The sequence below is a fragment of the Bubalus bubalis genome, chromosome 21, assembly GCF_019923935.1.
Source record: "Bubalus bubalis isolate 160015118507 breed Murrah chromosome 21, NDDB_SH_1, whole genome shotgun sequence".
Taxonomy (NCBI): domain Eukaryota; kingdom Metazoa; phylum Chordata; class Mammalia; order Artiodactyla; family Bovidae; genus Bubalus; species Bubalus bubalis.
The window spans coordinates 48634847-48661124 of record NC_059177.1 but is presented as its reverse complement, the minus strand read 5'-3'; the positions used below and the strand labels follow the sequence as shown (position 1 = coordinate 48661124).

The 26278-nt window shown below is 47.2% G+C and overlaps 1 protein-coding gene across 6 annotated transcripts in view; it reads right to left on the bottom strand.

Moving 5' to 3' along the window:
• The window catches only part of POC1A (POC1 centriolar protein A), a 121610-nt gene that overhangs the window by 59552 nt on the left and 35780 nt on the right, over positions 1–26278 (bottom strand). The window contains exons 1-7 of one of the 6 annotated variants that reach the window (XM_025272578.3): positions 16959–17112; positions 6535–6619; positions 6132–6194; positions 5390–5561; positions 4828–5007; positions 3332–3439; positions 2237–2352 (exon numbers count right to left, since the gene is read on the bottom strand). In XM_025272578.3, coding sequence (XP_025128363.3) covers positions 2237–2352; positions 3332–3439; positions 4828–5007; positions 5390–5561; positions 6132–6194; positions 6535–6619; positions 16959–16976 — 742 coding nt within the window. In that variant the 5' untranslated portion in view covers positions 16977–17112. Of the gene's footprint in view, positions 1–2236; positions 2353–3331; positions 3440–4827; positions 5008–5389; positions 5562–6131; positions 6195–6534; positions 6691–16958; positions 17113–26278 lie in introns of those variants that run through there. The other 5 variants (XM_044933614.2, XM_025272579.3, XM_025272580.3 and 2 more) reach the window with 5 other exon arrangements.

Below are 26278 nucleotides of genomic sequence, written 5' to 3'. Positions count from 1 at the left end.
GCTCTGCCTCATCACCTCCCTGCCCATCTCTCCCTGTCCAAGGCCCCCTGACCTTACACTCAGAGACAGCATTCCCGCCCAGCACCACTCTGCTCCTCCTACCTGCCCCCATCAGTGTGCTGGTATACCCAGTTTGCAACTTGGGCCTGGCCCAAAGCAGGACAAAGGCCTCTAAGGCTGAAGGAGAGGAGAGGCATGGTCTCCAAGGAGAGGGCAGACCCCACTGGGGCTCTGTTCTAGAAGCCGCTGTCTGAAGCAGCCATCAGTGACAAACTCCAGGGTTTCCTGTTGAGGCAAGAACCACTCTTGTGGCTGGCCCCTGCCACCTGGTGGTGGTGTGCAGTACTGCAGGCCTGGGCCAGCCAGGCCAGCCTTGCAAGGAAACCAGACCTCAGGACTCCAGGACGATTCAGCAGCAGCAGCAGCAGCATCACTGTCACCAACACTGCACCAACGCGACATAGAGAGGCACTCTCTAAGCTCCTGTCATGGATCAACTCATTACACAACACCACCTATGAAACACGTCTCATCATCGTCCCAGGGGTACACAGGAGTCAAGTAACCTGCCCAAACTCACCCAGCTATCTCCATCATGTGCCTTTCAAGACCAGGATCCATTCTCCCTTCTTGGAAGGTCTGTTCCTTTAGTCACCCCAAGAAAATGCCAGCCTCAAACATCTAAGACTCTGAACAGCTTGTTGGGGGTGCAAGGAGAGAACTCTGAACCCCACACCTCATAACTTTGTACAGATATGTCCTTCTTCGCTTACTCCTTGGAAGGAAAGTTATGACCAACCTAGACAGCATATTAAAAAGCAGAGACATTACTTTGTCAACAAAGGTCCGTCTAGTCAAGGCTACGGTTTTTCCAGTGGTCATGTATGCATGTGAGAGTTGGACTATAAAGAAAGCTGAGCGCCAAAGAATTGATGCTTTTGAACTGTGGTGTTGGAGAAGACTCTTGAGAGTCCCTTGGACTGCAAGGAGAGCCAACCAGTCTATTCTGAAGGAGCTCAGTCCTGGGTGTTCATTGGAAGGACTGATGCCGAAGCTGAAACTCCAATACTTTGGCCACCTGATGGGAAGAACTGACTCATTTGAAAAGACCCTGATGCTGGGAAAGATTGAGGGCAGGAGGAGAAGTGGACGACAGAGGATGAGATGGCTGGATGGCATCACCTACTCAATAGACATGAGTTTGGGTAAACTCTGGGAGTTGGTGATGGACAGGGAGGCCTAGCGTGCTGCGGTTCAAGGAGTTGCAAAGATCGGACATGACTGAGCGACTGAAATGAACTGTCCCTCCCATTTTCGGGTGTGAATTTTGTTAAGTGAGCCCATGAACTTGAAACTTAGTCCCAAATTCACAACCACAGTTCTTCAAACTACTCCAGCTCTGACTCCCTCTGGTCTCGCCCCAAACCCCCAGGTCTGTCTACCCATTCAGCCTCCGGCAGAACTCTCAGCACCTCCTGTGGTACCTCACCAGCTCCCTTCCTGGGTCCGCATCCCCACAACTGTGGTGAATCACAGTTCTGCCCAGTCACACCTGCCCTGAGGCCAGTTCCATACCCTAGTAGCTTCAGATATCTCATCTTGAGCTCACACAAGTCTGACCCAACCCCCATCTCCCTCCTGGAGCCTGACAGCAGCCCATATTGACAGCCCACCACCCTGCCTTCCAAGGGCTACAATTAAATTAGGAGACACAGCACCAGGGCTGTGTTTACCAGCCTGGCCCCTAACAAATGGACCCTCCAAACAGCTCCTGGCTCCACATCTGTGGAGAACACCATGGAACCAGAGGTGGCCAAGGTCCCACCAACACAGACCTCTTTTGACAAACCTCTCCCCTTCATCACCTCCAGGGCTATCAGCTTGGCCCCGGAGCACAGAGCATCCATTACAGGGGGAGGCAAGTGGCATGTGCAGCCCCTGAGAAGTGCCCCTCAAGAGGTGCCCTGACCAGAGCCCCCATTTGGCCCGCAGTGTGCATGAGGCTTTGCCACTTCACAAATGGCCACCAGAGGGCTGGTGGATGCCAGGTGGCAACCCCTTCCATCCCCTAGCCAAGTTTCCAGACAGCCACGCCATAGACGACCCACCCCTGGAGATCCCAACAGACCCAGGACTCCCCACAGCTAGCCAGGGCTGTCCTCAGGCCCAGTTCAGCCCCACAGCCATGAGCTGGGCACCTGGCACAGTCCCGCATCAGCCCCTCGGGGACACTCACACTGATAGTGCTGTAAGAGCCGGTGAGTCCGCACGTCCCACACCTTCACTGTGTTGTCCATGCCGGCAGCAGCGATGCATGTGCCACTGGGGTGGAAGTCCACGTAGGTGACAAAGCTGGAAAGAGGGGGCCACCAAGTGCTGTAGGAGGCCTGACTCAGAACAGACCCCAGAACGCCCAGCGCCTCCCCGTGCCCACACATCTGCTCATGCTGCTCCCCTCGGGGCAGAACACCTCCCTGCTGCCCTGTGTCTTTAGCGGGCGGCCAAGGGAAGGCAAGAAGGAGAGGGTGAGGAAAGAGCTAGGAGTGACCTGGGGGGGACTTCCAGAAGCAAGTCCCAGCACAAACCTCTAAATGCGAGCAGAGACACTGCTTTTCAGACCAATGGTCAGCCAGCTGCTCGCAGGCTTTCAGTCAGAGCCGGCGCCCCCACCTGAGCCAGAGGCAGGGCAGACCCTGACAACTGAGGCCCAGACAAGAGGAGCCAGTAGGTTCCAGATCATCTGCTCACCTATTCCTAGGAGACAAGCCAAGGGCCCTTGATAGACTCATATGGGACACTCAGGATGGTACTGTGGCCTCAGGAGGGGCCTTGACGTGGGGGTCTCAGCCTACTGGGGGCAAAAGCTGGAGTTCATTCAGGGATCCAGATTAGGTGAGGCCCTGCTCAAACACAGGCTCCTCCCTCTCAATGACGCAACATAATACGAACAGCCACCATCTGCTACAAGAACTGATTAGCCTTTCATTTGTCAAGTCGTCACCAAGGAGAACATACTAACATCCTTTTGGGGGTCTGGGTTCAACTTCTTCAGACACACATGTCACAATTCTGAGAACTAGAAAATGAAGGGAAGAGAGAGCCCCAAGAGTTTCATGCCTTGAGGTTAAGCCTCTTATTGTTCGTGGGGATGGGAATGAGGCAGAACCTTTCACACACACACACACACACGAACAGATGCAGAGCCAGGGAGCAGCAGAGACATGGCTGAGGGCCCCAAATGCCACCACCGGAGGCCCCTACGGCCTTTTTATGCCCTAGTCTGTGCTGTTCTCGAGGGCCTACGGGTGGGGGAGAGGATCTAGGAACTTACCCGCCATGCTCACAGTACGAGTGGACACACTCCCGGCTGGTCTTGTCCCACAGTTTGACAGTTTTGTCATCACTGGCGGATACGATGAGCCGCCCATCCGGGGAGAACCTGAACCGGCGGGGACAGGAGTCACAACACCAATCAACAGACATCACAGGTGCCACACATCGCCTTCCAGTCACTCTTCTTGAGCTGCCCAGCACAGGAATGCGCTGGGGCCACACACCCTGCTCTGACCCTGAGTGATCCTGGGCAAATGCTCTTCTCTCTGCAAGATGGACCAGAAGGGTGCCCACCTTCTGGTGAGCAGGTAAGAAGTATGGTCACACACAAGGCCCCCGACACTGCACATGGCAACATGCATGCTGACTCTGGTGTTGTAGCATCAAAGTGGCCCAAAGCTCACTATGGACATCGTTATCCTGTCCCCAGACGCCCTGAGTCCATATGTGACTCAGAATGGGTCAGCAAGACCAGATGCCAACCAAAAAGGATGGAGGTTCTGGAGACCTACCACCAAAGGCCTGGTGTGAGTTCAACACTCATTTGCTGGCTAGGCTGCTCCCGCTCTCAGAAGCCCAATGGTGAGGACCTCTCACAACAGCCAGGGACCTCCCAGGACAGAGAACCGAGTGCCCTAGAGGACAAGTAACTTCCTGGGGTCCCCAGAAGAGCACAGCTCAACAGTCCCCAACCTCTGACTCCCATGGTTTCCTGGTGTCCCCAGACACCCTCAACCCCTTCCCCTGAAGCACACAGATTTGACACGTGAGATCTGTTGAAATAAACAGAATAAACCAGAAGTAGGCATAGCTGTGTCTGCAGCTTTTAGGCCTTGAAAAGTACTTTCATTACCTGGCCCCACCCCCACAGTACTGGCCCCACACCAGAAGGAAAACCGGCTTCCAGATCAACCTCATCAGAAGCCTGGGGCCCCATCAGGCAGCTCTGGAACAAAACCCGCCTCTGAGGAGCAGAGCATCTAAGAGATAAGGAGGCAAGCCTCAGTGCCAAGGGCCCAGCTTCTAAGCTCAGCTCCACCACTTAATCCCTGTGTCAAAGGGCAAGATATTGCATTGTTCTGAGCCTCAGGTTCCTCATCTGCAAAATGGCAACGATGCCACCAACTTTCAAGACTGCCATGAGGAGTTAGAAGTAAATGTCTAGGGGTGGTATGACGTTATCTTGTTGTTGTTGCTATTGCTAATCAGTGGCCCCTGATTACCCACTTTGGGCTACGTGAGCACAGATGTCAGGGGTCAACTGTGGCCAGCAACTGGCTAACTTATCCCTCATGCATTAGCTCAGCGAAGCTTTGATAGCTTACAATGTGAGAACTACTAATGTTCTGATTCACAGATAAGGAAGTTGAGGCTCGGGAAAAGTAAAGAGTGGCTAAGTAACTTGTTCAAGGTCAGGATGCAGACACCTGGCATTTTTTCTGTACCCCCAACCCCTGGGGTCTCTCCGACAATCTCAGGTAGGACTACACTCACTTGGCACAGCGGACCCAGTTGATATGCTGGCTCAGGGAGAACAGGAATTTCTGGCGATGAGTGGACCACACCTTGACTGTCTTGTCGTCAGAAGCTGTCACGAAGGACTGGCCATCACTGCAGAAATGGACGCTCCTCACTGTGGCCGTGTGTGCACGAAACACAGTTGACTCGCCTTTGCTGCAAGGATGGGTATCCAGAGTCAGGAAATCCATAAACCCGTAACAGCAACATAAGGGCACATCAAAGCTCTCCCCACTCCTCAGGACCCTCCCCAGATCAATCCGGGCCTGAGTGCCCCAGTCCCCAAAAAGGGAAGCAAGAGCCTCCCCCAGAGGAGCAGAACCCCCGCCCCCCTCACCCATGTGCATGCAGCATCAGGCGGGATCCTCCCAGGATGGCTGAGGTCAGCCCAGAATCTCCCTGCTGACCCTGAAGGGAGGGCCCCGACTGAAGCCCAGCTTCTAATGGCGCCCCCTCAGAAGTGAGGCAGAGGTCCTACTGTGACCAGTCCAGCACCAGGGCCGAGACTCAGACAAGCCCGTTCCTGTCTTTAACTCACACGTTGGGTACCCATATGCGGACAGTCTTGTCGCGGGAGCCAGAAGCAAGCAGGTGTCCCGAAGGGGAAAAGTTCACACAAGTTACGGCGTCCTTGTGGCCGGCAAATCGGTAGGCACGGGTCTGGGGCTTCATGTGCCACACCATAAGGCACGAGTCCATGGAGCCACTGGCTGAGGAGACAGCGGACACGTGACCCTCAGCTTGAGCAGGCTGGAGCCTCCACCAGGAGTTGGGGCAGGGTGGGCAGCAGGGAAACTCAGCTTCACAGCCAGCTCCATCTTCTCCATCTTCAGTCACACCTCCAGTGACTGCTGAGCGGGGGTTTGGAGAGCCTGTGGCCTGTTGACTCTCCAGGCAGCAGTTCCACACAGGAACCGGCCCAAGATATGCCCATCAACCAGCCCTGGGCTGCCAAGGACCCAGGTCTCCCCAGAGACACACTCTGAGGCTCTAGAGAGCAAGTCCTCCTAAAACTGGAGAGCCAACTCAACCCAGTGGGCTTATTACCGTTAAGAGGATCCATCAGAAGGGCCCCAAAACAGACCCCAAATGACTTTGGTTTCCTTTTAACCTCCAGTGTATCATGAAACCAGCAGCTTCTGGCAGGGGACCTTGACGATGGGATGAAGGGGGAAGCTCACCCATAGAAACAAGAAAGCTGCAGCCATGTATGAACCCTCAAGTGGCCAAGAAGGGGGCACTCAGCAGCAGCATAAGGGCAGTGGGGGGGAAGGGCATACCCGGCTCTGCTCCACAGCCTTCTCGCTGGTGGTCATCTTCAACAAGAAGGCATGCCCATGGCACTGTGGACAGCAGAATCAGTAAAGGCCCACGGAAATGCCACTGTTTAGGCTCATTCTGAGGCCAGACCTCAGAGGTAGACAGGGTATGGAGGGAAAAGCCCGGAACTAGGTCCTACTCTCAAAGGCTGTATGATCTTAGCAAGGTCCCCAACCTCTCTGAGCCTCACACTCCACGTGCAGAATGGAACTCAGAAAGCCTAGTGCCCAGGGCGCTGGCTGCTGAAGCAGGCTGCAGGTCTAGAGAAAGCACCTGAGTTCTCACTGTGCCCTGCCCCCCGCCCCCATGCCACACCTCCCAGGCAGAAACTCAACCTTCTCAGTCCAAGATGCCTCCTCTTACCCAGCTGCTTTGTGTTGAGACTGAAGTCCACAGAGGTGACTGCATCTCGATGGCCCTTAAAATGCCTCTCCAGCGAGGGGTCCTCCTGAGGGAGAGCCAGGGTCAAATGCGTGAAGCCTGGATGAGGAAGGGGCTTCCCTAGGTCCAAGACACTTCCTAGAACAACCAGGAGGGTTTTTAAATGCTCAAGGTATGACCCTTTATATAGGAAAATTCTAAGGAATCACTAAAAAACTATTATAATAAACAAGTTCAGCAAGGTTACAGGATACAAAATAGACAAAAATCAAGTATATCAACAATGAACACTGTGAAGAATAGAAGTATGAAAACAATTCCATTTATGATACATAAAGAAAAAACTTAGGAATAACTTAACAAAAGATATGCAAAACACAGTGAGAACTAAAAGAAAAAATCACTGAAAAAAGTTGAAGGAGACCAGTTAAGATAAGAGGCTCCAGTTCAAGATGGAGTAAAAGTATGTGTGCTCATCTCCTCCTGCAGGAACACCAAAATCACAACTAGCTGTTGAACAATCATCGACAGGAGGATGCTGGAACCTACCAGAAAAGATATCTCACATTCAGAGACAAAGAAGCTAAGGCGAGACAGGAGGAGGGGCACAATCACGATAAAATCAAATCCCGTCCTCTTTGGGTGGGTGACACATAAACTGGAGAAGAGTAATACCAAAGAAGTTCTCCCACTGTTGTGAAGGCTCTGAACCCACATCAGGCTTCCCACCTGGGGGTCCCACAAAGGGACTGGGAATCCCCAAGGAATCTGACCTTGAAGGCCAGTGGGATTTGACTACAAGACTTCCACAGGACTGGGGCAAACAGGGACTCCAGTCTTGCAGATCACAAACAAAACAAAATAAAACCAAGACTCAGAGAAAAGGAGCAGTGACCCCACAGGAGACTGAACTAAAACTACCTGCTAGTGTTGGAGGGCCTCCTGTGGAGGCGGATCAGCAGGCGCTCACCACAGGGACGGGCACTGGAAGCGGCAGTCTGGGAAGGTTCCCGTTGGGGTGAAGCCTCTTGGAGGTCTCCATTAACTTGATTATAGGCTGGGTCCCCTCAGGCCAAACAACAGGGAAGGAGCACAACCCCACCCGTCAGCAGATAGTAGGATTACAAAGCTTTACTGAGCAAGGTCCTGCCCACCAGAGCAAGACCCAGTTTTTCCCATCACCAGTCACTCCCATCAGGAAGCTTACACAAGCCTCTTAGCCTCCACCATTAGAGGGCAGACAGAAGCAAGAAGAAGCACAATCCCACAGTAACTAAAACAAAACCCACATTACAGAAAGTTAATCACGATGAAAAAGCAGAAAGGTATGTCCCAGGTGGGGAATAGATGGGGAAACAGTGGAAACAGTGTCAGACTTTATTTTTCTGGGCTCCAAAATCACTGCAGATGGTGACTGCAGCCATGAAATTAAAAGATGCTTACTCCTTGGAAGGAAAGTTATGACCAACCTAGATAGCATATTCAAAAGCAGAGACATTACTTTGCCAACAAAGGTTCGTCTAGTCAAGGCTATGGTTTTTCCTGTGGTCACGTATGGATTTGAGAGTTGGACTGTGAAGAAGGCTGAGCGCCGAAGAATTGATGCTTTTGAACTGTGGTGTTGGAGAAGACTCTTGAGAGTCCCTTGGACTGCAAGGAGATCCAACCAGTCCATTCTGAAGGAGATCAGCCCTGGAATTTCTTTGGAAGGAATGATGCTAAAGCTGAAACTCCAGTACTTTGGCCACCTCATGCCAAGAGCTGACTCTGGAAAAGACTCTGATGCTGGGAGGGATTGGGGGCAGAAGGAGAAGGGGATGACTGCCGGGAGCAGGAGCTCTGCCTGTGGCAAAGGTCATGAGGAAGGAGGCTCGGCATACGCAAAGGCGGGATCGAGCCTCAGGAGTCCCCCTGGAAATTCTTGAGCATCTACCCCCAAAACCAGAGTCTGCCTACTTTCTGCTCTGTGCTCTCACCTACACTTCTGACTTTACAGGGGGCTGTCCCCCACTACCTCTCTCTGAAAAAAAGAGTTAACTTACAGCTCCAGTTAATAAAGTTCCTGGGTGTGATAGTGTTTCAAGCTACAAACTCCTTTGGAAGTCCTCTAGCCTGCCTGAATAGGTTTTTCCGGCCACATGTGATTGCTCAGAGCCTCCCAACTGTGAGAGGCATGAGATGTTCTTAACTGTCTAAATACAGATTCCTTTGAGCAGTTAAAAGATTGATTAGAAATTGTATTGGTGAAGGGTTTTTCACTTGTTGGGCCAATGTTTGCTGCTAAGTCTCCACATCCCTTACCTGCTGTGTCCCTGGCAGTGTATTGATTAATATAATTGGTGTAAGTAGCAGCTTTAATGTTTGTACCTTTAGAGAAAAATAAGTTTTCTGAAGAAAGGGTCTTAAAATGTTAACAGGCCTCCAGGCCAGAAGATGATCCAAATCACCTAAACTTTTGCTTATGATAAGTTTGCGGGAAGAAAGCCTGGCTTACTGCATGACTCTACCCCTTCCCCCGTTATCCTCTATGCATAACTTAAGGTATAAAAACTACTTTGGAAAATAAAGTGCAGGCCTTGTTCACCGAAACTTGGTCTCCCCATGTCATTCTTTCTCTCACCATCTGGCTGAATTATTCAGCCTCTTTTCTCCACTGAATTTCCTCACTGAGCTATCCTTATTTCAGCCTCTTTTCTCCACTAAATTTTCTCACTGAGCTATCCTTATGTAACCACTCTTTATATCCTTAATTAACGTTTAATTAAGCAATTGTTTCCTGATGCTCGCGACGCCGTCCTCGCTTTGAATTCCCTGGATCCACTGGGGCTGGACCCCAGCAGACAGAGGATGAGATGGATGGATGGCATCACTGACTCAATGGACGTGAGTCTGAGTGAACTCCGGGAGTTGGTGATGGACAGGGAGGCCTGGCGCTGCAATTCATGGGGTCGCAAAGAGTCGGACACGACTGAGCGACTGAACTGAACTGATGTCCCAGGTGAAGGGACAAGACAAAACCCCAGAAAAACAACTAAATGCAGTGGAGATAGGCAACCTTACAGAAAAAGAAATTAGAATAATGACAGTAAATATGATTCAGGATCTTGGGAAAAGAATGGAGGCAAAGATGAAGAAGATCCAAGAAATGTTTACCAAAGACCTAGAAGAACTAAAAAACAGACAGAGATGCATAATACACTGGAAGGAATCAACTGCAGAATAAATGAGGCAGAAGAACCGATAAATGATCTGAGGACAGAATGGTGGAAATCACTGCCACAGAACAGAATACAGAGACAAGAATGAAAAGAAAGGCAACCTAAGAGATCTCTGGGACAACATTAAACGCATGAACATTTGCATTATAGGAATCCCAGAAGAAGAGAGAAAGGACCTGAGAAATTATTTGAAGAGAATATCTGAAGACTTTCCTAACATAGGAAAGGAAATAGTCAACCAAGTCTAGGAAGCACAGAAAGCCCCAGGCAGGAGAAACCCAAGGAGGAACACCCCAAGACACATAGTAATCAAACTGACAAAAATTAAAGACAGAGATAAATTACTAAAAGCAACAAGGGGAAAATTACAAATAACATACAAGGGAATTCCCATAAGGCGATCAGCTGATTTCTCAACAGAAACTCTACAAGCCAGAAGGGAATGGCATGATATATTTAAAGTGATGAAAGGGAAGAACCTACAACCAAGAATACTCTATCCAGCAAGACTCTCCTTCAGATTTGATGGAGAAATCAAAAGGTTTCCCAACAAGCAAAAGTTAAGAGAATTCAGTACCATTAAACCACCTTTACAACAAATGCTAAAGGAACTTCTCTAGGCAGGGAACACAAGAAAAGGAAAAGACCTACAAAAAGTAAACCCCAAATACCTTAAATGTAAATGGATTAAATGCACCAACCAAAAGACACAGACTGGCTGGGTGGATGAAAACAAGGGCATGTATGCACTTTCACTTACCACATCACTCTGCTTGACCAACCACCGCCTCACCACCACCTCCCCACCCCCCCACCCTGCCACAAACTGTATGTAATTATTTTATATTGTTAAGTTAATCATGTTCCCATATGGCTTGCAACTGTAATTATCATTTGTTTTTGTCTGGCTATTGATGGTGAAAAACCCATAAACATCTTTTACTAATGTGATTATGTAACGATTACTCACGTAATACTATTGTATCATGACTGGTCAACAGAAAAATAATAGAACTCTACCACCAAATTAGGATCTAATAGAAAAACCGGTAAAATCCACTTTTTGAAATCCAGATGCATAACAGAATTACTTGGAAATTTTTTGAAAAACACAAATGCTCAGGTAGTGCTTTTTTTCTCCAGAGCTCCAGATGTTTCTAATGAGCAGTCATGTTTAAAAATTACTGGACTATATGACCTTGTTTTGTCAGTTTTCATTCCGATCCCAAAGACAGGCAATGCCAAAGAATGTTCAAACTAGTGCACAACTGCATTCATCTCACACGCTAGCAGAGAAATGCTCAAAATTCTCCAAGTCAGGCTTCAACAGTACGTGAAACGTGAATTTCCAGTTGTTCAAGTTGGTTTTAGAAAAGGCAGAGGAACCAGAGATCAAATTGCCAACATCCACTGGATCATAGAAAAAGCAAGAGAATTCCAGAAAAACATCTACTTCTGCTTTATTGATTACGTGAAAGCCTTTGACTGTGTAGTAGTCAAGTTGTGAAGTCACTCAGTCGTGTCCGACTCTTTGCGGCCCCATGGACTGTAACCTACCAGGCTCCTCAGTCCATGGAATCTTCCAGGCAAGAGTACTGGAGTGGGGTGCCATTTGATCACAGCAAACTGTGTTTCAAGATATGGGGATACCAGACCACCTTATCTGCCTCCTGAGAAATCTGTATGTAGGTCAAGAAGGAACATTTAGAACCGGACATGGAACAACAGACTGGTTCCAAACTGGGAAACGAGTATGTCAAGGCTGTATACTGTCACCCTGCTGATTTAACTGATATACAGAGTACATCGTGTGACATGTCAAGCTTGATGAAGCACAAGCTGGAATCAAGATTGCAGGGAGAAATATCAATAACCTCAGATACACGGATGACACCACCCTTATGGCAGAAAGTGAAGAACTAAAGAGTCGCTTGACGAAAGCGAAAGAGGAAGTGAAAAAGCATGGCATCCATTTCCATCACTTCATGGCAAATAGGTGAAAAACAATGGAAACAGTGACAGACTTTTATTTTCTTGGGCTCCAAAATCATTGCAGATGGTGACTGCAGCCATGAAATTAAAAGACGCTTGTTCCTTGGAAGAAAAGCTATGATCAACCTAAACAGCATTTTAAAAAGCAGAGACATTACTTTGCTGATAAAAGTCCATCTAGTCAAAGCTATGGTTTTTCCAGTAGTCATGTATGGATGTGAGAGCTGGGCTATAAAGAAAGCTGAGCACCGAAGAATTGATGCTTTTGAACTGTGGTGTTGGAGAAGACTCTTGAGAGTCCCTTTGGACTGCAAGGAGATCCAACCCGTCAATCCTAAAGGAAATCAGTCCTGAATATTCATTGGAAGGACTGATGCTGAAGTTGAAACTCCAATACTTTGGTCACCTGATGTGAAGAACTGACTCCTTGGAAAAGACCCTGATGCTGGGAAAGATTGAGGGCAGGAGAAGTGGATGACACAGGATGAGGTGGTTGGATGGCATCACCAACTCGATGGACATGAATTTGAGCATGCTCCAAGAGTTAGTGATGGAGAGAGAAGCCTGGTGTGCTGCAGTCCATGGGGTGGCAAAGAGTCGGACACAACTGAGCTGAACTATATGATGATCTATTATTTCTATCTGGTTTGTCTCACTTTTCTATTTCATATTCAGTGCTCCCATTTCATTCAGTTTATGTTCTCCAATTTCTCCATCTCTTTTTTTTAAATGTTCTTTGTGAAGCCTTTATCAAGTATAGTACAAAATCTTTTGTATACATACATATAAAAATATACAAATATATAATATATATATTGAAGAAAATTTACGAATTTTTCCTAGTTTTTTTCACTTATCCTATTTCATATTCAGTGCTCCCATGTCATTTAGTTTATGTTTTCCAATTTTTCCAACTCTTTCATTTCTTGATGTTTTTCTCAAGCCTTTATCAAGTTATCAGGTGTAATAGAAAAACTCTTGTATACATATAATAAACAATACATACATCTATTTTATAAAACTTAGGAATTTTTGCCTAACTAAAAAATGTATGACATTTTGATTCTACTTGTTTGACTTAGTATGAAATGTAACACAATATATCTAATTTTTTTAAAAGATATGCAACAAGCAACAAAGGTTTATTGTATAGCACTCTACAGGGAATTATAAGCAATATGTTGCAATAACATAATAAAAATAATTTCAAAAATAGTATGTGTATATGTATAACTGAATCACCAAAAAAAATAATTCTATTTTTCGGAATTTAGTAATGTTTATCTTTTTGCCAGTTTTTTTAAATGTCCTATGTATGACATACAAAATTTTAAATATATTTGTGTAGGATGTAAGATTAAATTAACATAAATAGAAATCTATTACATTTAAATTATTAATGACATTATTCAAGATGCTATTTTTTCTGCCCTTGATTAAAATAGTCTCAGAAAAATGTTAATATATCTCACAATTATTATATATATATATATTTTTTTTCCCTTTATTTCTTCAATTTTTGCTTTATGTCTGCTTCTTGTTATTGGACTTCCCTGGTGGCTCAGACAGTAAAGCATCTGCCTACAATGTGGGAGACCCGGGTTCAATCCCTGGGTTGGGAAGATCTCCTGGAGAAGGAAATGGTAACCCACTCCAGTATTCTTCCCTGGAAAATCCCATGGACCGAGAAGCCTGGTAGGCTACAGGCCATGGGGTCACAAAGAGTCAGACGTGACTGAGCGACTTCACTTTCACTTTCTTGTTATTAGATGTCTAATGGTTTATGATGTCTATCTTGTTTGTGAATCACACCTTTCGTCATTAAAAACATTCATCCTTGTTTCATTTAAAAATACATTAATTTTTTAAAAAGATCCAGATAAATGGAAAGACATCCCATGTCTATAGTTTGGATAACTTAATATTAAGATGCAATACTCAAGTTGATCTAAAGAGAGTCAATGCTGCTGCTGCTGCTAAGTCGCTTCAGTCGTGTCCGCCTCTGTGAGACCCCATAGACCGCAGCCCACCAGACTGCCCCGTCCCTGGGATTCTCCAGGCAAGAACACTGGAGTGGGTTGCCATTTCCTTCTCCAATGCATGAAAGTGAAAAGTGAAAGTGAAGTCGCTCAGTCGTGTCCGACTCTTCGCAACCCCATGGACCGCAGCCTACCAGGCTCCTCCATCCATGGGATTTTCCAGTCAATAGAATCTCATAAAAATCTCAGGTGCTTTTTTTTTTTTTTTTTTTTTTTGGCAGAAATTCACAAGCTAATCTTAAAATGCATATAAAATATAAAACAGCCAGAATAGACAAAAATTTTTTTTAAAAAAAGGACTTCTCTTGTGATCCAATGAAGAATCTGCCTACCAAAGCAGGGAAAGAGGCTCAAGCCCTAGTTTGGTAAGATCCTACATCCTGCAGGACAACTAAGCCGATGCACCACAACTATTGAGCCCATGCACCTAGAGCAACAGGAGAAGCCACTGCAATGAGAAGCCTGTGCAACGCAACTAGAGAGGAGCCCATGCTCACAGTAACTAGAGAAAACTCATGTGCAGCAATAAGACATAGCACAACCCAAAATACGTTAATCAGTTACATTAATAAAGTTTTTAAAATAAAAATAACGTATAAAAAAAAAGGGGTGCTTCCCTGGTGGTCAGCGGTTAAGAGTCCACCCTGCAATGTAGGCAACACGGGTTTGATCCCTGCTCCGGGAAGATCCCACACACGGAGAAGCAACTAAGCCCATGCACCACAACTACTGATTCTGTACTCTAGAGCCCAGGAACCATAACTCCTGAGCCTACTTGCTGCAACTACTGAAGCTCATGTGCCCTGGAGCCTGTGCTCTGCAACAAGAGAAGCCAGTACAATGAGAAGCCCAAGCATCACACCCAAGAATAGCACCCGATCTCGGCAACTAAAGAAAGCCTGCATGCAACAATGAAGATCCAGCACAGACAAAAACAAATAAACCTTAAAAAAAAAAAAGGGGGGGGGGGGTAAACACTCACTATAGAAAATAATCTGGTAGTTTCTCAAAAAGTTAAACATAGGACTTCCCTGGTGGTCCTGTGGTTGAGAATCTGCCTACAAATGCAGGGGACATGGGTTTGACCCCTAGTCCAGTAAGATTCCACATGCCACAGAGCAAATAAGCCTGTGTGCTACAAACCCTGAGCCAGTGCTCGAGAGCCCTTGAGCCCCAACTACTGAGCTCACGTGCTGCAACTAGTGAAGCCCACCCTGTGCTCAGCCATGAGAGAAGCCACCAAGCTGAGAAGCCCGCACAACCAAACAAGAACAGCTCTCGCTCCCCACAACTAAAGCCATGAACACCCAGCACAGCCAAAGATAAAAATAAACACATCATTTTTAAAAACTTAAACACAGAATTATCAAATGACCCAGCAACTGTAGGTAAATACCTGTAAGAATTGAAAGCATTCTCACACCAAGGCCTGTACAGAAACATTCATAGCAGTATTAATCATAATAGCACAAAGTGGAAAAACCTTACTGTCCATCAACAGATAAGTGGATAAATGACATGTGGTACATCCATACAACAGGATATTTATTCAGTCACGAAATGGAAACATGTACAGCTTGGAGTGTACATTATAAGTGAAAGACACCAAAGGCCACATTTTGTCTGAGTCCATTTATATGAAGTGTCCAGAATAAAGACAGAAAATAGATTCGTGGCTGACAGGGACTGAAGGGGCTGAAGGAAGGGGATGCGGGGGGAGTGGAGAAGAAGGGGAGCAACTGTTTAATGGGTACAAATTTCTCTTCGGGGTGATCAAAATGTTCTGGAAACACAATAATGCTAACACAATACTGTGAGAGTACTAAAAACCACTGAATTTTACACTTCAGAAGGGTGAATTTTATGGTATGCGAATAACACCTCACCGAATTTATTTTTTCAAAGAGAGAAAATGGGGTCTTTCAGCAACCACCATCTCAGGAATCGGATACCATACCCTCCACCCCACTGTGGACTAACAAGTAAAACCGAAGGTCCACCCTGAACAAGCCCCTGAGGCTTCACCACCACCTCCACTCCACCCAGCATCAGAGAAGCTGTAGCTTAGGAAGATATGGAGATAATATTTCAGACTTCTCCATCCAACAGCAATTCATGTTGGAGAGTTATACCCCGGCCACGCAAAAATCTCTCTTTACCCCAAATATCAGTAACCTCAAAGAAGCATTTTGGGGGTACCAGGGAGCCCAGCAAAACCTCCTCTTGGGGAAAACCCGTCCTTGGTGCAGAGCAAGGACTGCAAGGAGTTGTAACCAGAACAGAGGTTCCCGTTCCCCATGCCCCGCTCCACCCCCAACACACCTGCCTTTCACCTAAACAGGGAACGGCAGCTGGGGGAGGGCGGGGAACAGAGCAGAAACGGCTCCACCTGAGCTTCTTAGAAAGAACTAGGGTAAAACAGTACCCCCTTGAGGGCACGGTCAGATCTGCCCCGAGCCAGCGGACCCCTGAAATCTCCCAGCACCCTCTCTTCCAACGCCACAGGCTTGCTGGTTCCTCGTTTCCCCCAAAGCTGGGGAACACCCCCGGGGTCAAAAGGCCTGCTTCCCAGTCTGGGCCCTCGGCTCACGTGCCCAGACACCTAAGAAAGCCAACAAGCCACCACTCAGCGTCACTGACTTTCACAACCCAGCCAGAGAGTACCAGGTTGAGTTTTCAAAACAACCTCTCAAAAAGAGGGGCTTTGGAGTGCTCCCCACTGGCCTCTGGAAGGACCTGGGGCCAAGAGAGGGCAGCCTGTCACACTGACGCAGGCGTCCCGGGGGCCTAGCTGTTCCCACAGGGAATAGGGTACACTCTCAACAAGCCCCCGTTCAGCCACCCGCTGCTCAGGGAAATGGAGACTGAAACTAGAGGCCCGGCACTGACCCCAAGTCACACCTCCAGTCAGGCCGTACTAGCGTCTGTCCCGCTAGGAAGCAAAACCCGAGGGCACACACTACTGGTTTGTTAGCCCCGGCAGCGCGAACAGGGCCTGGCTCAAGAGGCGTTCACCAGGTGCCCGCACTCAGGACCGCCTGCACCGACCGAAATCTGGGGCCAGAGAGGACCGGCTCGGAACCCCGCGTCCGGCTAGGCGCCCGCTGTCCCCGCGGAGAGACTAAAGCTCGGGCGGCCGCCGCTAACAGAAACTTACCGGGCAGCGCGCGGTCATGGCGGGGCCGGGGGCGCCCAAGGCGCCGGAGGAGCGTAAAGGAACGGCGGCTGCCGTTGCGGCGCGTTCAGTTTCCGCGCCCCCAACCGCCGCCAATAGCAACGCGGGTCTCTTCACCTCGCCCCGCCCACCGCGATTAAAGGAGACGCGGTGCCCCAAGTTTTTGCCCGGCGACCGGAAGCAAAGCTGTAGGGCCGGGTCCACGGTCTCTGCGTCTAGCGCCACCTGACCAGTCAACCTACGGACGGCGCTGCCAAATGCCTCTGTCCACCGTCATACATTCCCCCTGAGAAATTGAAAAGTCCAGAAATAAAGGGTTCCCCCACCGACCCGTAGCCAGGCTAAAAAGACCATGTACAGAGCCTTCTGGGATTGCAGTTCCAAGACGGTCCTCATCCTTGTGTCTGGAGGATACCGGGACTACATTTCCCAAGATGCCACGAGGGTGGGGCCGGGATTAACCACCCGAAGCCAACGCGTTAAGGATCCCGGAAGCAGAGGGTGTGCTTGTGTTCTCTAAAAGCGCCCGCGAGGCCGGCTTTTCTACCCCATTCAGAGCCAATTATTGGCCCTTCAGGAATTCTTTAAGTGGTTCGCTCCTCCGAACGCGCTTAAAACAAGTGTCTGTTTAAAAGAACACTAGTCACCCGGAAGGCAATGGCACCCCACTCCAGTACTCCTGCCTGGAAAATCCCATGGACGGAGGAGCCTGGTAGGCTGCAGTTCATGGGGTCGCTAAGAGTCGGACACGACTGCGCGACTTCACTTTATTTTTTCACTTTCATGCATTGGAGAAGGAAATGGCAACCCACTCCAGTGTTCTTGCCTGGAGAATCACAGGGACGGGTGGGCTGCCGTCTCTGGGGTCGCACAGAGTCGGACACGACTGAAGCGACTTAGCAGCAGCAGCACCCGGAATCACATCCGTGGAGTCGAAAGGCCTGGGATATAGTCTCAGTTCTTACCCTGATTCGCTGTGTGACCTCGGGGAAAAAGTAACCCTGCTCTGTGGACCTCAGTTTCCCAGTTTGTGATATGAGAGGCTGTTTCGCAGTCTGGCCCTCTCAGGACCCTCAGCGCTGAGTACCCGATGTAAATTACAATACCAGTTTAAAAGAGGAAACAATGCCGGGACCTGTCCACCAGAGGCCGTCCTTGCTCACTTTCCGCTGTCCTTAGACGCGCGCCCCCACCCCCACCCCCGCCCCTACCCCCACCCCAAGCTGGGCCTGATCTAGACTGGACATTTTTCAAGATTTGTGAATCTTCCATCACCTCTTCTGGTGAAGTATGGATTGTCGATACTTAAAATGAAGCAGGGCAAAGGCTAACAGAATTTTGTCAAGAGAATATACTGGTCATAGCAAACACCCTCCTCCCACAACACAAGAGAGGTCTCTACACATGGACATCATCAGATGGTCAATACTGAAATCAGATTGACTATATTCTTTGCAGCCAAAGATGGAGAAGCTCTATATAGTCAGCAAAAAAAAAAAAAAAAAACCAGGAGCTGACTGTAACTCAGATCATGAACTCCATATTGCAAAATTCAGATTTTAATAGAAGAAAGAAGAGAAAACCACTAGGCCATTCAGGTATGACCTAAATCAAATCCCTTATGATTATATAGTGGAAGTGAGACATAGATTTAAGGGGTTAGATCTGACAGAGTGCCAGAACAAATGTGGATGGAGGTTCATGACATTGTACAGGAGGTGGTGATCAAAACCATCCCCAAGAAAAAGAAATGCAAAAAGGCAAAACAGCTGAGAAAAGAAGAGAAGCTAAAGGCAAAGGAGAAAAGGAAAGATATACCCATCTGAATGCAGCATCCCAAAGAACAGCAAGGAGAGATAAGAAAGCCTTATGTGAACAAGGCAAAGAAATAAAGGAAACAATAGAATAGAAAAGACTAGAGATCTCTTCAAGAAAATTAGAGATACCAAGGGAACATTTCATGCAAAGATGGGCTCGATAAAGGACAGAAATGGTATGGACCTAACAGAAGCAGAAGATATTAAGAAGAGGTGGCAAGAATACACAGAACTATACAAAAAAGATCTTCATGACCCAGATAACCACGATGGTGTGATCACTCACCTACAGCCAGACATCCTGGAATGTGAAGTCAAGTGGGCCTTAGAAAGCATCACTATGAACAAAGCTAGTGGAGGTGATGAAATTCCAGTTGAGCTCTTCCAGATCCTGAAAGATGATGCTGTGAAAGTGCTGCACTCAATATGCCAGCAAATTTGGAAAACTCAGCAGTGGCCACAGGACTGGAAAAGGTCAGTTTTCATTCCAATCAAAGAAGGGTAATGCCAAAGAATGTTCAAACTGCTACACAATTGTACCCATTTCACATGCTAGAAGGTAATGCTCAAAATCCTTCAAACTAGGTTTCAGCAATATATGAACCAATAACTTCCAGACGTACAAGATGGATTTAGAAAAGGCAGAGAAACCAGAGATCAAATTGCCAATATTCGCTGGATCATAGGAAGAGCCAGGGAATTCCACAAAAACATCAACTTTTGCTTCACTGACTTCACTAAAACCTTTGACTGTGTGGATCACAACAAACTGTGAAAAATTCTTCAAGAGATGGGAATACCAGACCACCTTACCTGCCTCCTGAGAAACCTGTATGCAGGTCAGGAAACAACAGTCAGAACCAGACATGGAACAACAGACTGGTTCCAAATTGGGAAAGGAGCATGTCAAGGCTGTATATTGTCACCCTGCTTATTTAACTTATATGCAGAGTACATCATGCAAAATGATGGGCTGGATGAAGCACAAGCTGGAATCAAGATTGCAGGGAGAAATATCAATAACCTCAGATATGCAGATGACACCACTCTAATGGCAGAAAGCAAAGGGGAACTAAAGAGCCTCTTGAAAAAGGTGAAACAGAAGAGCGAAAAAGCTGGCTTAAAACTCAACGTTCAAAAAACTAAGATCATGGCATCTGGTCCCATCACTTCATGGCAAATAGATGGGGAAAAAATGCAAACAGTGACAGACTTTATTTTCTTGAGCTCCAAAATCACTGCAGATGGTGACTGTAGCCATGAAATTAAAAGACACCTGCTCCTTGGGAAAAAAAGCAATGACAATCCTAGACAGTGTATTAAAAAGCAGAGACATCACTTCATATAATCAAAGCTATGGTTTTTCTAGTAGTAATGTATGGATGTGAGAGTTGGACCACAAAGAAGGCTGAGCACTGAAGAACTGATGCTTTTGAACTGTGCTGCTGGAGAACTTTTGAAAGTCCCTTGGACAGCAAGGAGATCAAACCAGTCAATCCTAAAGGAAATCAACCCTGAATATCATTGGAAGGATGTATACTGAAGCTGAAGCTCCAATAGTTTGGCCACCTGACATGAAGAGCTGACTCACTGGAAAAGACCCTGATGCTGGGAAAGATTGAAAGCAGGAGGAGAAGGGGACGACAGAAGATGAGATGCCATCGGTGATGCCATCCAACAGACATGAGTTTGAGCAAACTCCAGGAGATTGTGAAGGACAGGGAAGCCTGGCGTGCTGCAATCCATGGGGTCGTAAAGAGTCAGACACGACTGAGAAAATGAACATAAACAAAACATAAACACTGCTAAGATTTTGCCAGGCCCTGAGGTTTCTCATGATATCCAAGTATCTAAGATGGTGTGTGCCTGGACCTGCAAACCAGAGCCCAATGCCGTGAACTCAGAGACTGACAGTGGGTCAGGGGGTGGAGTGGGGGGTGGTGAGGGGGTTGGGGGGTAGGAGGGTGAGGGGTGGGGCGGGGGGGTAGGAGGGTGAGGGGTGGGGCGGGGGGGGGTGGGGGGGGTGGGGGAAGAGTTGGCATGTGGAGGAATGAGTCTCTTCTTTGGACTTGGAAGGTCTGGGGCCAGACACAAGAAATAGATACATTTTAACCCTAAGAAGGAAATGGCAACCACTCCAGTACTCTTGCCTGGAGAATCCCATGGACAGAGGAGCCTGGTAGGTTACAGTTCATCCAGTTGCAAAGAGTCCGCAGGACTGAGCGACTTCACTTTTCACTTTCACTTTTTTTTAACCCTAACTTCACTGTGATTTGGCTTAAAATTGGTTCCTGTATGTTAGAAGGGGCTTCCTATGTTAGAAATGTTCAGGCTCACTTAAGTTATACACTATGAAATTCTCCTTAAAACATGTATAGTATCACTTGCACACATCCCAAAATTGTTCAGCACTGTTCAAATGACAGTTTTCAAGCTTTTCCATCAACATCTGCATCTTACTCAGCTATTCTCTTGCCTACTTCCCAAATACTTAAAATGAAAACACTATGGAAGAAACAAATACACAAAACCATATCTATTACACATACAGATTCATTCATTCTTGTTGTTGGGTGGTGGTTTTGGTTTTATTTTTGTCTGTTGTAGTTAGAGAACACCTCTGGTCTACAAGAGTTCATAATCTACAAAACTGCATTTATAAAATCCTTCGGTAAAATGATTTTTAAATGTCAGGCTTGCTCGAAGTGAGAGGCAGTGGAAGATTTTACTCATCCTCTCTGGTCTTTCCAGCTCCCACTGTCTGCGATTCTTACACCTCAGGGAGGAGGAACTGAGGATGCCCCACTGGCTCTTGCTCATTTACTCACCATAAAAACGCAGAGATCAACTCTGACAAAACCACAGACAACCTAGGATCCACCACAAGCACCACAAACTAGACACCGCAAGCACAGTCTCCATAAACCAAGATTGGCAGCTCCATGTTCCATGTTCTGGTGGAGCAGACTGAACCCCGCTTCTGACTGGGAACTCCATGGGAGCAGGGGATGCTCAGTGTTGGAAGAACTTTAATGTTGTTGGGGGGATCTCCATGTTGAGGAGGCTCAGGGAGACCTTCTTTTCCAAGCCCCCCTATGGCAGACATGTCTCTGTCCTGGTACACAGCCCCCACACAGGGCCCCCTGCAAGGGCCTGTCATCACTCCCAGAACCCCTGCCACAAGGGACATGTGGCCCTCCTAGGGTTGGGGTGAACCAAGATGGTGCTCTGGTAGCAGGTCTCCCTGTTGTGGGAGTGACCCCTGCAGGATGAGCCTCCCTAGGAAGACCCATTGCAATTCTGAGCCTCAGGGGAACCCATTGTGAAACTGGCATGCCCCTGCAGGTCAGCTTTCTTATAGGGGAGGCCCACCCCAAAGTGGGGAGAGGTTCCATGGAGTCCCCAGCCTTCAACCTCACCTAGCTCTGCTCAGCCATCCAGCAGCAGTGGCCACTCTGGGTATGTACACAGCTTTGGCCTGCCCTTGCATGTTGCAAACAGTGGGTAGCATGACTAGTCACCACAGCAATTCCTGGGATGATAAGGTCAGTGGACCCAGGGGACTCTGGGGCCAGTTTTCAGAAAGACAGAGCTGGACAGTAGCCACATTCCTCACCATCCACTCAAGCCAGACAGGGATGCCTCTGAGTACTTCTACCCACACCCCATAAGCATGACAAGCATGAAGCATGACCTCTCTCCCATAGCCTCAAGAAACGCCATGAGAGATGCTAGACCTCCATTTCACATTGTCCAGGGAGAGGGGAATGGGCAGGCAGCCCAACTATGTGGAGAGGGAATTCCACAAAACTGAGGCTCAACCCCCAGCCCTGGCTCTGCACACATGAGCTGGGAGAGGGAGGCAGACATTCACAAAAGGTATTAATTCAATTTGAACCATTTCCACTAGAGAAGGCTTTCCAGAAGACAATTTGAACAGGGCTTCAGAGCAGTGATTCTCAGCCCTGGCTGCTGTTCAGAACCTCTGCAAGTGGGGTCAGGCACCGGTGTTTTTTAAAAGCTCTCCAGGTGAGTCTAGTGGGCAGCCACAGCTGAGAACTTCCTCTTGAGATGAGTGGAACCAAGAGAACTTTCTGTGATGATGAAAATGTTCTGTATGCACACTGTTCCACAAGGTAGCACTGGTCACATGTGACTGTCAAACACCTGAAATGTGGCTACTGTGCCTAAGGAATGGGATTTTAAATTTTGTTCAATTTTAATGAATTTAAATGTAAGCAGCCATATGTGGCTAGTGGCTACAATATTGGACTGCACAGCCCTAAAATAGGGACTGGTTCTGTGGCCCTGGGCAAGTCACAGAGACTCTTAGACTTTGATCTCCTGGTGAGGCCGGGGGGAGGGGCACAGTGTCCAGTCCACAGTAGCCAGAGCAATTCATTGTCCCCATGTCCCCCTGCCCAGCTGAGGAGGGTTTGGAGTGCTCAGTTGCCCAGTTGGTTCAACTCGTTGTAACCCCAAGGACTTTAGCCAGCCAGGCTCCTCTATTCATGGAATTTTCCAGGCAAGAATACTGCAGTGGGTTGCCATTTTCTACTTCAGGGGATCTTCCCAACCCAGGGATCAGACCTGCATCTTGTGTCTCCTGCATTGGTAGGCAGATTCTTTACCACTAGCACCACCTGGGAAGCCTGAGGTTTGGAGACACCAACCCAAACCCAGGGGACTTGGGCAAGACGGAAGGATGCCAGGCCACAGCTCCTCAGGTCCCCTCACAGATCTTTGCTGGCTGCCCCCAGAGCACCCAGGGTGGGAACACAGGGCTAGATACCCAAGAAATTAGGATAATCACAGCCCTGAACTGTGGTATGGTATAGCACCAGCAATAAAATAACTGACAATTTTCATTTACCAAGGAGTACAGCAAAAATAAGACTGGGAGCTGACTGTGGCTCAGATCATGAACTCCTTAAGGGAAAATTCAGACTTAAACTGAAGAAAGTAGGGAAAACCATTAGACCATTCAGGTATGACCTAAATCAAATCCCTTACAATTACACAGTGGAAGTGACAAATAGATTCAAGGGCTTAGATCTGATAGACAGAGTGCCTGAAGAACTCTGGACGGAGGTTTGTGACATTGTACAGGAGGCAGTGATCAAGGCCATTCCCAAGAAAAAGAAATGCAAAAAGGCAAAACAGCTAAGAAGAGAAGCTAAAGGCAAAGGAGTAAAGGAAAGATATACCCATTTGAATGCAGAGTGCCAAATAGCAAGGAGAGATAAGAAAGGCTTCTTATGTGAACAATGCAAAGAAATAGAGGAAAACAACAGAATTGGAAAGACTAGAGATCTCTTCAAGAAAATTAGAGATACCAAGGGAAAATTTCATACAAAGATGGGCACAATAATGGACAGACCTGGTATGGACGTAACAGAAGCAGAAGAGATTAAGACGAGGTGGCAAGAATACACAGAAGAACTATACAAAAAAGATCTTCACAACCCAGATAACCATGATGGTATGATAACTCACCTAGAGCCAGACATCCTGGAGTGTGAAGTCAAGTAACCATCACTACAAATAAGGCTAGTGGAGATGATAGAATTCCAGCTGAGCTATTTCAAATCCTGAAAGATGATGCTGTGAAAGTGCTGCACTCAATATGCCAGCAAATTTGGAAAACTCAACAGTGGCCACAGGACTGGAAAAGGTCAGTTTGCATTCCAATCCCAAAGAAGAGCAATGCCAAAGAATGTTCAAACTAGTGCACAATTGCACGCATCTCACACACTAGCTAAGTAATGCTCAAAATTCTCCAAGCCAGGCTTCAACAGTACATGAACCGTGAACTTCCAGATGTTCAAGCTGGATTTAGAAAAGGCAGAGGAACCAGAGATCAAATTGCCAACATCCGTTGGATCATTGAAAAAGCAAGAGAGTTCCAAAAAAACATCTTTTTCTGCTTTATTGATTACATGAAAGCCTTTGACTGTGTAGATCACAACAAACTGTGGAAAATTCTTCAAGAGATGCGAATACCAGAAATACTCCTGAGAAATCTGTATGCAGGTCAAGAAGGAACAGTTAGAACTGGATATAGAACAACAGACTGGTTCCAAATTGGGAAAGGAGTATGTCAAAGCTGTATATTGTCACCACACTTATTTAACTTATATGCAGAGTACATCATGCAAAATGCCAGGCTGGATGAAGCACAAGCTGGAATCAAGACTGCAGGGAGAAATATCAATAACCTCAGATACACAGATGACACCACCCTTATGGCAGAAAGTAAAGAACTAAAGAGCCTCTTGATGAAAGTGAAAGAGGAGAGTGAAAAAGCTGGCTTCAAACAGCATTCAAAAAACAAAGATCATGGCATCCAATCCCATAACTTCATGGCAAATAGATGGGAAAACAATGGAAACAGTGACAGACTTTATTATTTTGGGCTCCAAAATCACTGCAGATGGTGACTGCAGCCATGAAATTAAAAGATGCTTGCCCCTTCAAAGAAAAGCTATGACCAAGCTAGATAGCATTTTAAAAAGCAGAGACATTACTTTGCTGACAAAGGTCTGCCTAGTCAGAGCTATGATTTTTCCAGTAGTCATGTATGGATGTGAGAGTTGGACCATAAAGAAAGCTGAGTGGTAAAGAGTTGATGCTTTTGAACTATGGTATTGGAGAAGACTCTTGAGAGTCCCTTGAACTGCAAGGAGATCCAACCAGTCAATCCTAAAGGAAATCAGTCCTGAATATCCATTGGAAGAACTGATGCTAAAGCTGAAACTCCAATACTCTGGCCACCCAATGTGAAGAACTGACTCCTTGGAAAATACCCTGATGCTGGGAAAGATTGAGGCCAGTAGGAGAAGGGGACGACAGAGGATGAGATGGTTGGATGGCAGCACCGACTCGATGCACATGAATCTGAGCAAACTCTGGAAGTTGGTAATGGACAGGGAAGCCTGGTGTGCTGCAGTCCATGGGGTTGCAAAGAGTCAGACACGACTGAGAAACTGAACTGAACTGAAGGAGTACAGCAAGATCCATGTGAAGTTTTAACTACAAGCCCAGGAGCAGTACAGTATTTATACCCATTTTACTGATGGGAAAACTGAGGCACAGAGTTAGTATCAATATGTAGGAAACCAGGATTTGAACCCAAGTCTGTCTGCACAGCCTGGACCCTTAATCCTAATGTATACAGTATATAATGTATATAATGTATACCCTTAAATAGTTCAGGCCCTGGTGGAAAGAAAAGGGGGCCTCAAAATTTCACCCCAAACAACAGAGATGGGGACTGAAACTGTCCCAAGGTGTCCAATCCCACACTACAAAGTTCTTTGTTGTCTCATATTTTATCTTAAACCATGAATTTTAGCAAATACTCCTTTTTAATCTTTTAAATATCAAATTATTGTTTTAATGATTGACCAGTTAACTCCAAGTCACACTGATATTCAGAAATATACTTGTTTACCCCTTGGTTTCATGACCACCACCATCCCACCC